Below are 12,228 nucleotides of genomic sequence, written 5' to 3' on the forward strand. Positions count from 1 at the left end.
TTGAGACCAGTTTGGCCAACATAGCGGAACCCCGTCTCTACTAAAAATACAAAAAATTAGCTGGGCATGATGGCAGGCGCCTGTAATCCCAGCTACTTGGGAGGCTGAGGCAGGAGAATCGCTTGAACCCAGGAGGCGGAGGCTGCAGTGAGCCAGGATCACGCCACTGCACTCCAGCCCAAGCAACAGTGCGAGACTCCATCTCGGGGAAAAAAAAGGAAATTACAGTACCACCTCATACCACCTGGCATTGGTGAGGTGATGATCACTGGCCTTACAATATCTTAGCTTTATCCTCGGTGCCCGCTTCATTGGGTGGTTTCCAGAATACATATGAGAAGTCAACTGAAAATAAGCTGAAGCAATCCAAATGTTGTTTTTGGTGTTTTTAATTGTTTTTGTTAATGTAAGAACAGAACCATCACAGCCGCTCAGCTCTATAACCCATCCGGCCCAAGACTGTTCTAGTGGTGAGACCAAGAGTAGACAGGTCTTCCTACCTCAGTGACCTCAAAACACAAGGACATCTCCACACGGCATCAACATGCATCTGTCATCCAAGAATCTAAGAACTTCCTGATCCTTCCACATTTTCTATCAATAATATCGCCTTCTGAGGTTATGGATTCCAGGTCTTCTATGAAATAGGTAAAGCTTCCTTTCGCGTTCCAAGAAATATAGTTTGCGAAGGGAACTGGAAAACGTGACTCTAGGCCTCAGCCACTTCCTCTATTACCCCGTCCAAGGTGTAGAACAATCCACGTTCTCACAGCTCCCCTTCTTCAGTTATGGAATTCTTCAAGGTGGACAGACCACACCTCAGGAAGTCATCCCTTGTAAGCACACTAGAATTTACCATAAAGGCAGGTCGGCTTGTTAGTTTTTCTTTGTCCCCAGCATACACTGAGCCAACAACTTAAGTCATGAATGGGTTGTTTAGGGCTCTGTCTGTCCTAAAAGATTCCTAAAAGCTTCATATAGCTCATATAGTCTTACTGTCCACTGCTCTTTTGGTGTGGTATGATCCTACCTGTAAAGCTATCAAACCCCTGGGTCCTGGATGCCTCCTCCACATTTCATACCTTCCTCAAGTTTACTAAATACTTTGAATTTAAGAATTTTGAGAAGGTCACCTACCAGCTAATGCAAAAACATAGCCTAATTCTGTGTGAATCCCTGTTGAGATCAGCTTTTCAGGTCAGGGAGGGAAGGTATGGTGTTTAGGGTACCCTCTCCTATCACACACATCCCCCCTCCCCACAGTACCCTGACCTACCTTGCCTGAGACTCCTAGACACTATGAGCTCCCTGCTGGCTCCCACTCAGACTGGCCAGGAAGGCTCCCAGATTGAACACAGGTGGCCTGGTGTAGATACACACTGTACTGTGGGTCAGGACCATGGACTATATTTTAAGCCATGACGTGGGCCCTTCCTGCCTACAGAAAAGGACACTTGAGTGGAGTCACACTTGGGTTGCCTAATTTATTACCTTAACTAGAAACATTCTAAGTATGGGAGCCTGTTCTGGAGGACAGCTTCTAAACCAAATCTAAAACTATCTTTGCACACAAGTGTTGTGAAGAGGTAAGCAGGGGATCAGAGCTCCATCTTCTGTGACCACTTCTCCGGGGATTGCCACCTATAGGGCTCAGGTTAGTACCAACAGCCCTGCATAGTAGAGTCACTGTCAATCATCTTCCCACTTGTAAGCAGGAAGACAAAAAGTCTCATGAAACAGAAACAAAAACACTGAAGCATGGCCTTCATTGTCCTAATGCCACAAGTTTCCTGGGATGGCCAAGATACTACCTTAGCTTGTTGTCCCTGCTTCACCTCCAGAGACTGGAGACAGAGGATTTTCCGGGGTTGGGGTTTCTTCTCTGACGTGGCAAATTCTTCTTTTTATCTCCAGCTGAATCACTAGTTCCTTGGGTGGCAGAGCAGAGACCTAAGCACAAACCACAGGGCTTACTGGCACGTCCTTCAAGCCACTTCCTTTGCTGTTCTATTCCTCTTCTTCAGCTTATCTGAACCTGCAGACTCTCTGGATACAGAAAATGGCCAAAGCACGGTGAAAAAGACAAAGGGGCCAGGTTTCACTTGGCAACCACTGCTCCCAACATCTAGAGTAAGTCAAAGAGGCTGAAAGATGACAGCCTAGTTCTCTTTGCCTTCATTATGACACTAACAAAAACCAGAAGTTTCCAGGAGTCAGCAAGCTACTCAGTATCTGACATGGTTTCTAAGGTGGAGTTGCATGGGGAGCACCCTCCCATGGCTGCTGAGTGAAGGCAACAGTGATGTCCAAAACAAGCCCGTCTGGCTCTGAACCACCAGTTGGCAGGCCAGGATGACTCCAGTCTTTAGCAAAGGGCTTTCCATTCTAACTCCTGAAACCCCAGACCAGGTGGATGTCTCCTCCCGACTAGGTGCAGAGGGTAGCACAGACTTCCAAAAGGAAACACCTTCATTAAATGCAGCAGGCAGTCCTATATACTGACCCTTGGGTCAAACCACAGCTTAAGCGGGAGAAGAAGTGGTTCTGATCCATGTACAGCCAGATCTGCTGAGGAGTCTGGGGATCCCAGGAACCAGATTTGCAGATCCTGGATGATGGTGCTTCCCTTGATGGCACCACATCATCTAACCTAATGGTTTCTCTGAAGACAGTTGGCAGAGAGGCAAAAATGACTGTCTTAAAGAGGTCTTCGGACATGTGGACAGCTCAGCAGGACCACACACGTGTCCAGCGCCCACCATGAGGCAGCCATCACCAACTTGGTAAGGAAGACATATCACACAGCATCTTCAGGGTGCTGGAGGCAGGCGCTGTGGCAGGAGAGGTAGTGAAGAAGGGTCAAAGCTTTGACAAGTTATCATCATATTCAGACCCTCTAACCCAATTATCCCAACTCCTGAGAATTTATTTTAAAGAAGTAATTCTCAATAGGAAAGAAGGTGGATACACAAGGACATGTGTTCTAGCTGCCAAGTGGTTAACAGAACATGGACTCTAGAGTGAGAGACTCAACTTTCCACTTTTTAAGGCAAGTGCCTATGTTCTCTGAGCCTCCTTTTCCTCGCCTGTAAGAGGTAGATGACAGCATCTACTTTCCAGGGTCACTGTAAGGATTAAATGAAATAATCCACATAAAGCTCCTGAGTGTAATCTGTGCTCAACAACACAGGTCACCTCATATTATTACACATGAAGACAGAAAAGAAATGCAGAAAAAAGGAAATAGGTGAGTTTTTAAGGGCAACAGAAGGGAAGATTTCCATGACTGTTCTGATTTTGAGGCCTTAAGACATGTAGGTGTGGGGGGATGCCATCAATGTTGAGCCCTGCAGCTTAAGAATAAGGAAGCAAGTAGAGAGGGTGGCCTTTTTTACCAAGGCTTGCCCCACTTTTCTAAATTTCCCCCTTGGGAAACTCCTAAGAGGTCTCTGAGAATGTAGTAAAGGAAGGAAGGCCAGGCGAGGTGGCTCATGCCTATAATCCCAACACCTTGGGAGGCCAAGGCAGGAGGACTGCTTGAGCCCAGAAGTTTAAGACCAGCCTGGGCAACTTAGCCCATCTCTACAACATTTTTTCAAAAATTAGGTGAGCATAGTGCTGCATGTCTTATAGGCCCAGCTACTCGGGGAGGCTGAGGCCACAGGATTGTTTAAGCCCAAGAGGTTGAGGCTACAGTGAGCCATAATCACACCAATGAAGAAGAGTTTGACAATCAAACCTCATGACTTCAATCCCAGCACTTTGGGAGGCTGAGGTGGGAAGACTGCTGGAGCCCAGGAGTTCTAGACCAACCTGAGCAATATAGCAAGACCCCATCTCAATAAAAAACAAAAACAAAACCTCATGGGCTTCCCTGCCCAAAGGCAGGGCTGTGCACAGATGATCACTCTATTCTGATTATGAATACACCTTAGAGTGAGCCAGCTTGCCCACAGCCTGCTACAAGGCTACAGTGAGGCCACTGCCAGAGGCCTCCAGCTAGAGGTGCTGCTTGCCAGGCTGACAAGGTCCTGGTATGGCCAGCAGGACAGAGAAGAGAGAGATCTTATACACAGGCAAAGAGTCCATTTTTTGGACTCTGATGCAGGGCACAACATAGTCTCTGTCTGTCCTCTTCTTCCCTGCAGCTTCTCAGCTGTGAGGAGTACACAGTAGTCCATTCCGATGAAGGAAACATGTAGTAAACACCAATCAGTGCCAGAAACAAAACAGATAATTAAGTGCTTATACAGATCTTAGAGAAGTCTAGTTGGTGGTGTTCACTTTTCTTTTTAAATTCATTCCATCCATAAATATTGCAGTATGGAACCCCAAAATAAAAAAGGACCGTTTTAAAATCCTAACAACAATACCATTATCACACATTAAAAAGGTAAACAATTCCGTAACATCAACAACTATCCAGTCAGTGTTAAAATTTCCAATTGCCTCATAAACGTCAAAAAATGGGTAGTTTGTTTTTAAGCATTAAAAAACTTAGGTTCCCAAAGCCTGAGGAGATTCTGATCCTGCCACGACAATAGTCACTGAATTAAGTCAACTTCCTCACTAAACCAGGTAAGAAAACCAAAGCCCAGAAGGCTAGGTGATTTGCCCAGGATCACACAGCTGGCTGAAAACAGATGACCTGACCCATAGTCCAGTGCTGTGTCTGGCAATCTGAACAGAGTTAACTATTAGAAGCTTTTGAATCAGCAAGAAACCTTAATCTAATAACATCCCCTTGCTTGTTAGAAAAGAATCACCACCTGACCCCTCCTAGCAATTACATGTCCACTTTATTTATTTATTTATTTTTTTGAGACAAAGTCTAGCTCTGTCACCCAGGCTGGAGTGCAGTGGTACAATCTCAGCTCACTGCAACCTCCGCCTCCCAGGTTCAAGCGATTCTCCTGCCTCAGCCTCCCAAGTAGCTGGGACTACAGGTGCATGCCACCACATCCAGCTAATTTTTGTATTTTTAGTAGAGATGGGGTTTCACCATTTTGGTCAGGATGGTTTCAATCTCTTGACCTCGTGATCCACCCGCCTAGGCCTCCCAAAGTGCTGGGATTACAGGCGTGAGCCACCACGCCCAGCCTATGCCCATTCTATTAGGATGAAAACTAATCTCATGTTAACATCATAAGTTAGAAGGCCAGACCTTGATCTTTATTCTGTGCTTCAATTGAGCCCCGGAAAAGGGGGATTCTCAATGACCTCTACTCTCTTCTCAGTGGTAACTGGCTCTCCCAGGCCATGGCAAGCTGAGACGGATTACTTAACACAGGAGGAAGGGATCACGTGGCAGGATCTGTGTTCTAGTTGTGCATCAACATGGCATCAGCAAAGGTGAAGACACCCTAAAAACAGGCCCAAACGGCTTTGCAGGTCACTTCTATCAAACCATCAAGGAATTATCATTTCTGTACTATAAAACTGTTTTAGAGTATGAGAGGGGAAAAGCACTTCCCATCTCATTCTACAAGGATTGAATTACCCCTTTTACATAACTAGACAAAGGAAAGCACACACACACAAAAGTAGGGGGTGGAGAGGAAGAAAACTATGGGCCAAAGCCGGAGATTAATATAGATGCCAAAATCCTAAGCAAAATAAAAGCAAATAGAATAGACATGCTTTTCTTTTGAAACGCTTAGCTTCTTTCTTTTTTCATTTTTTCTTTTGATAGGGTCTTGTTGCCTTTGTATGTACAATAAAAAGAATAGGACACAGTGAAAAAGCCACTGCATCTAGAATTCACACAGTTTGATATTAGGAAATCTATTAAAGTAACTCATCATTTTAACTGATTAGAAGGAAATGTTGGCCGAACGTGATGGCTCACGCCTGTAATCTCAGCACTTTGGGAGGCCGAGGTGGGTGGATCACTTGAGGTCAGGAGTTCAAGACAAGCCTGGACAACATAGTGAAACCCTGTCTCTACTAAAAATACAAAAATTAGCTGGGGGTGGTGGCACAAGCCTATAGTCCCAGCTACTCAGGAGGCTGAGGCAAGAGAATAACTTGAACTTGGGAGGCAGAGGTTGCAGTGAGCTGAGATCGTGTCACTGCACTCCAGCCTGGGTGACAAGAGTGAGACTGTCTCAAAAAAAAAAAGGAAATGTTTATCCTCATTCATTTCATGTGATTCTAAAAGAATAATGGACAAAATTCAAAACTATCAAGAGAAAGGAAAAGAATGAAGATTATCTTAGCAAACTAGAAACAGAATTGACACTCCCTTAACTTCAAGATCCATATTATCAACCCATAACAGAAGGCCAGAGTAGGATAGACAGATTCAAAACTACAGAACAGGCCCATATGTGTTCAGTACTTTAGAGTGTGAGAGCAGTGGATTTTAGATGAGTGGGGGAATGATGAATGGACTCATCCTTACCTCACTTAACATACAAAAGTGAACTATAAAAATTAAACGAAACAAACAAAAGCATTATAAGAAAACACAAAGAGAGAGTTTCAGTATGGGATGACAGAAAAGTTCTGGATAGATGGTGGTGATGGCATCCACAATGTGAATGTGCTCAATGCTACTGAACTGTAAGCTTGAAACGTGGCTAAAATGGTAAACTGTATGTTATATATGTTTTACCACAATTCAAATTTTAAAAAGAAAAAGGATTACTTTTATATTCTTGTGATAGGGCTAGCTTTCTTAAGGCATAAAACTTTGGAGCTATAAAGGAAAATATTTGAAGATTTTACTATATGAAAAATTTAAATGGCTGTATGATCCAGAAATAAAAGTTACAAGACTGACATTCAATGAATGCTTCAATAGAAGAATAAAAAAAGATGAGCCACTGACAGGAATAACATATAAGTAATTTGTGTAACAGGTAAAGAATTAACATCTGAATATATAAAGCCACTATAATTCAAAGAGTATGACAAAAATTTCATAAAAGACATAAAACTTCTTAAGTAATCAGGAAAATGCACATTAAAACAATTTCATTTTTCACCCAGATTAATAACGTTAAAAATATTGAATTCCACAAAATATGAAACATATTTTCATCACCGTGGCTAGAATTGCAAAGTAGCAAAAACTGTTTGAAGGGCAGTTAGTGAGCAGCTGCCCAGATATTAGATGTACACATCCTCTATTTATTCTCTAGCCTGGAGAAATGTTCCCACAGGTACACAAGAATAAGCAAGAGTGTTCACCAGAGCATTATTTAAAATATCAAAAACCAAAATAGAACCCAGCTATCTACCTAACAGAAGGTGGTGAAATACATCTTCATACATCTACTCAGTGAAATACTAGCCAGCCTCTGAAACGATGTAGACAGGGAAGCGTGTCACGACGTGATTTATAAAAAAAAGGCAAGTTACAAAACAGTCCATACTCTGTAATCCCATATTTGTACAAAATAAATAAAATAACATACTTTGTGTAGAAAAAAAAATCTGAATGGATCCATATCAGGCTATTAACAGTGAACATCATCTCTAGGAGTAGCATCATGGGAAACTTTCCCTTTCTAAATTAATTATTTCTATAATGTTTGAATTATTTAAAATAAGCATAATCATTTTTATAATTGAAAAAATAGGAAATAAGATAAAGTAAAACATTTCCATCCCTCTGCAAAAAAACGTAGCTATGATCCCAATAAATGTCAGGTGTTGACCTCTGTGCAGTATTTTCCCTAAAGAGGAAGAGACAGAAGAGCTTTTAGAATGGCTCAGGAACTATCACTGCACCTCCAGTTCACAAGCAGGTTGACATGGTGGAAAGGACAGGGAGACACAGGAAGGCCTCGGCTGTATAACGGATACTGAAGGAAAGCACACTCAGTACTAGACTCAAACTGTTTTTTGGCTTAACTTCTAATCTCTGAGTGGCTCCTCAGATCACCATTTTAAGATTAGAAACATTTGACTTGAAAAGGTCACAATGGAAATCAGATCAGCTAAGAGAAACTAATCATGATTTCCTGGGTGAGACCTACAAAAACCTAGCTGTGCCCTAAAAAGACAGCAATAAATGCTAAGATATGGGAAGGCACAGTGCTAGAAAGCCAATGTGAAAGAAAGAGTATTATACTTGGGGGCCGAGGCGGGAGGACCACTTAAACCTAGGAGTTCAAGGCCAGCTTGGGCAACATAGTGAGATATCTCTGTCTCCATGTCCTTAAAAACAAAGAAAGGGCCAGGAGCGGTGGCTCACACCTGTAATCCCAGCACTTTCAGAGGCCGAGACAAGTAGATCACTTGAGGTCAGGAGTACGAGGCCAGCCTGGTCAACATGATGAAACCCTGTTGTAGCCGGGCATGGTGGCAGGCGCCTGTAATCCCAGTTACTTGGGAGGCTGAGGCAGGAGAATTGCTTGAACCGGGGAGGTGGAGGTTGCAGGGAGCCAAGATCGTACCCCTGCACTCCATCTTGGGCGATAGAGCAAGACACCATCTCAAAAAATAAAAATAAAAATAAAAACAAAGAAACAGCATTAGCCAAGTAGCCTCTACTCACAACCTCTGAAGGATGAAACCAAGGATGAGAAAAAAATGAAACGAAAGGAAAAGTAAAAAACATTAAACACTAGACACTGCTACCCACTTGAACATATGTAATCTTCACAACATCCAGGGAGGGATGTAGAAGAGGAAGCTCAAAGAGGTCCATGATTCGCTCAATATTACAAAGTCACAAACTCCAGAGCCCAGATTTGAATTTGAATCTGAACCTCGTCTGTCCAGTGCATGGGCAGCTCCTTCAATCGGCCAGTCAGCTGGTCTTAAACTTCCCAATAATGAAGCCCATGTCCTCAGTCCTTCCTGGCAGACTCACCTGTGAGCTGGAGGGCAGCACCTGGGAAGAGGGCTCCTCGGATGGGGCTGCTCCTGCGCCCATAGGGCTCAGCGTGGTGATCCTGCTCGGCTGGCCACGAAGTGTCAGAGTAATGGTGGTGGGGACCTTCAAGCCTGAGATAAAGGGAGAGAAGCAGTATTTTTGAGACACACTCTCCACCTTCTACTGAGGCTTTCCTTTCCTGGAGAGCTTCTCCCCCACATAACACAGTCCCTTGGCCTCCTCCCCAGCTGGGTCATCTATGTCCTATCAGTCAATCTGAAAGGACAGGAAACAGCCCGTGTTCTCTCAACCTCTCTGGGGGATGGGTCCACACAGCTGAATCCAAAGGTCAATGCCAGGACCCTGTGGGACTGGTTTCAACATCATACCTTGCCCACATGAGATGGGAAGGTCCTGGGGGGAAGATCCCAGATCTGGGAGTCCCCACAGTTCTCACGAGACTCACCTGATGCTTGGTTAGAGATCTGAGCCAGGCCAGGGAGGCTGCTTGCCAACTTAGCGAGGCCCCCATTGGTCAGCAGCTGGTGGATGGCTGTGGGCTTCCCACCAGGAGTGGCACCCAAGGAGGAGAGAGTGGTGGCCACAGGAATGGTACGGACAATGGTGCTGGTGCCCGTGGTGATGGCACCCAGGCTCTGCATGGGGGTGGGCAACTTCACACTGGTGGCCTGTGGGACACACAAGCCCAGGTGATCAGAAGCTGTCGCCCAACAGCAACGTTCGAGTTTGGAAGGCCCACAGCATATTCTTAAAGGCTAACATGTATCGAGTGCCTACTACATGCAAGGTACTCTTCTAGGCATTTTGCATATATTATTTCATTCTTACAACAACTCTATGAGGGAGGTACTATTATTACCTCATTTTATAGACAAGGAAACAAAAACAGAGTGGTCAAGAAACTTGCCCAAGGTCACACAGTAAATGACAGACCTTAACCTTTGGAAGTTCCCTGCTGTGTAGCTAGAAGGCTGTTTGTCCTTGACCCACTGACTCCAGACCTAGTTTCCCTGCCAAAACCAACTAAGCTGAGGAGGCCTCCTCCCTACACCTGCCCAGCCCAGCAGATGACAGATGTGCACCTGTGGGGCTGGTCCTGGGGAGGGATTTGCTGGAAGGCCAGAGGTCTTGCTGCTGATATCCTGCAAGCTGAAGCTGAGACCTTGGAGGAGGCTGCTGGCTGATGTGGCCCCTAAGAGAGGACATAGCAGGAATCAGTAGAGACTCAATCACTTGCACTATCCCAAGAGCAGCCACATCCATCCACCCTCACCACCAACTAAAACACCAATGGTGCTTGCCCTTGGACACCCCTGTCCTCAGAAAGAAGGCGGGAAGCTCTCCCCAGCCAGGCACACATGCAATGGATTCCACACAGGAAAGGTACTGTGCCAGACACTGCCCCGGACTTGCTCTGCACCTGCTGCAAACCATCAGTCATACATTTTATACCATTTTGAGAAATCCAAGTTTGTTCCTTTCTTTCCAAGGAAGAAGAACATTTTAAGCCAAAAGAATTCTAAATATCCAACTTTCACTTCGCCTCACACAATCAAAGCAGTAAGGAAGTAGCCTCAAAGCAATAAGAAAGGTTCTCTTAAAGGAAAAGGGTTTCTTTTCTTTTTTTTTTTTCCTTTTTTTTTAGACGGAGTTTCGCTCTTGTTGCCCAGGCTGGAGTGCAATGGCACGATCTCGGCTCACTGCAACCTCCACCTCCTGGGTTCAAGCGATTCTCCTGCCTCAGCCTACCAAGTAGCTGGGATTACAGGTGCCCAACACCACACCCGGCTAATTTTTTGTATTTTTAGTAGAGACGGGGTTTCACCATATTGGCCAGGCTGGTCTCAAACTCCTGACCTCAGGTGATCCACCCACCTCAGCCTCCCAAAGTGTTAGGATTACAGGTGTGAGCCACCGTGCCAGGCCAGGAGAGGGTTTCTGTAATGCCTTGGCCCTGCTGGGCTCAGGCAACAGGCCTTTCAAAGTAGGGTTAGGGGGTAGGACAAAGTGAGAGACAAGCACAGACAGAAAAATGTCTCATTTTGCTAATGCCCAGTGTAGCACCATTTCCAGTTTTATTCAGTCAGATGTGCTTAAAACAGCAAAATAAAACCATAGTCAGCTCTCAATTATCTGTGGGCTTCGCAGCAGATTCGCAGATTCAAACAACCACGGATAGAAACCTGTGGATATAGAATTCCAACGGTATGACATAATTTCATATAAGGCACTTGAGCAGCCGTGGATTTTGGTAGTGGTGAGGGTCCTAGAACCAATCTCCTGTGGATAAGAAAGGCTGACTACACATATATGTCCTATCGGCTATTTCTCCTTACAGTAGAGGATACAGCACCTGTAGACTGGAACATTTACTCACTTGCAGACCAGGACATTGACTCACTGCATTTATTCATGGCCAAGGAATCCCTCTGCCCAAGCTAATTCCAGCTTCATGTCAAGCCTCTATGATCACTTTAAGACCTAGAGGCCCATCCTGTGGATTCAGCTCCAGGGATGCTTTCCCAGGACCACCCACCAGCAAAAATTCTATGTTGGAAGGCGAGAATGCTGGGCCACAAGATACCTGGGAGGGAGCTGCCAGGAGATGTGGCCACCAGGCGGCTCTGCAGTGTGTGCAAGGCACTGGGTGCAGTGCTGCTGGAGACCACTGAAGGGACTGGGCTGGCTGAGACTCCACCTTCAGAAGAACTGGACCTGGAGACAAAGGAAGGAGCTCTGTTATCCAAAGGTCACAGGGCAGCAAGCCCTAGCAACACTGCAGAGTACAGAGTGAGGCCCAGCAAGGCTTTCAGCAACAGACACACACCAAGAACCTTCAGCTTCTTTGTCCCACTTTCTGTACCTGGCCTCTAGTCTTCTAAAAGTCCTTACTTACAGGACTTATAGCAAAAGCCAGGGGATGCTTTGGAGTCTCAAGTAAAAATGAACTCTGGGTTGACCCAAAAGCAAGACAAAGATCCCAATCAGAAGGAAGTCACATTTCCAAAACTGACAGAATCCAGAATCCATCATTTTCCAAAGCACTAAATGAACCAGAAAGAGAGGGAAGGGAAAAAAGGAATAGACACAGATGGTCCAACGAACACTCACTTGGCTGTGGTGAGAAGTCCTGTGAGCTCCTTGGCCCCTGCTGAAGCCTGCCCCAGTGTCATGGTGACGGGCTTCCCACCTGCAGCTGCGAAACAGAAAACCCCAAGGCCCCTGGTCAGTCCTATTTGGCCTCTATGTTTCCAGGTTCCACAGCTTAGGCTAAATGCAAGATATTATGGATGAAAACTGGAAGATGAAAAAAGATGAACTATGCTAGAGTAGGGAGAGTTGGGGTTATTTTTTCCTTCTATTTTCTAAACTTCCTGAAA

The 12,228-nt window shown here is 45.1% G+C and overlaps 1 protein-coding gene across 14 annotated transcripts in view; it reads right to left on the bottom strand.

Annotated features, from left to right (window-relative positions):
* Positions 1-371: 371 nt before the first annotated feature.
* Positions 372-12,228, bottom strand: part of KANSL3 (KAT8 regulatory NSL complex subunit 3) — a 45,219-nt gene continuing 33,362 nt past the window's right edge. For 11 of the 14 annotated variants that reach the window (XM_030828427.1, XM_030828423.1, XM_030828430.1 and 8 more), the window contains 6 exons: positions 11,960-12,044; positions 11,433-11,563; positions 9,931-10,040; positions 9,294-9,516; positions 8,825-8,958; positions 372-2,831 (listed from right to left, as the gene is read on the bottom strand). In XM_030828427.1, the coding sequence (XP_030684287.1) occupies positions 2,811-2,831; positions 8,825-8,958; positions 9,294-9,516; positions 9,931-10,040; positions 11,433-11,563; positions 11,960-12,044 (704 nt within the window). In that variant the 3' untranslated portion in view covers positions 372-2,810. The remainder of the gene's footprint in view (positions 2,832-8,824; positions 8,959-9,293; positions 9,517-9,930; positions 10,041-11,432; positions 11,564-11,959; positions 12,045-12,228) is intronic. The other 3 variants (XR_004033432.1, XR_004033431.1, XR_004033430.1) reach the window with 2 other exon arrangements.

Source organism: Nomascus leucogenys, chromosome 14, assembly GCF_006542625.1.
Source record: "Nomascus leucogenys isolate Asia chromosome 14, Asia_NLE_v1, whole genome shotgun sequence".
Taxonomy (NCBI): domain Eukaryota; kingdom Metazoa; phylum Chordata; class Mammalia; order Primates; family Hylobatidae; genus Nomascus; species Nomascus leucogenys.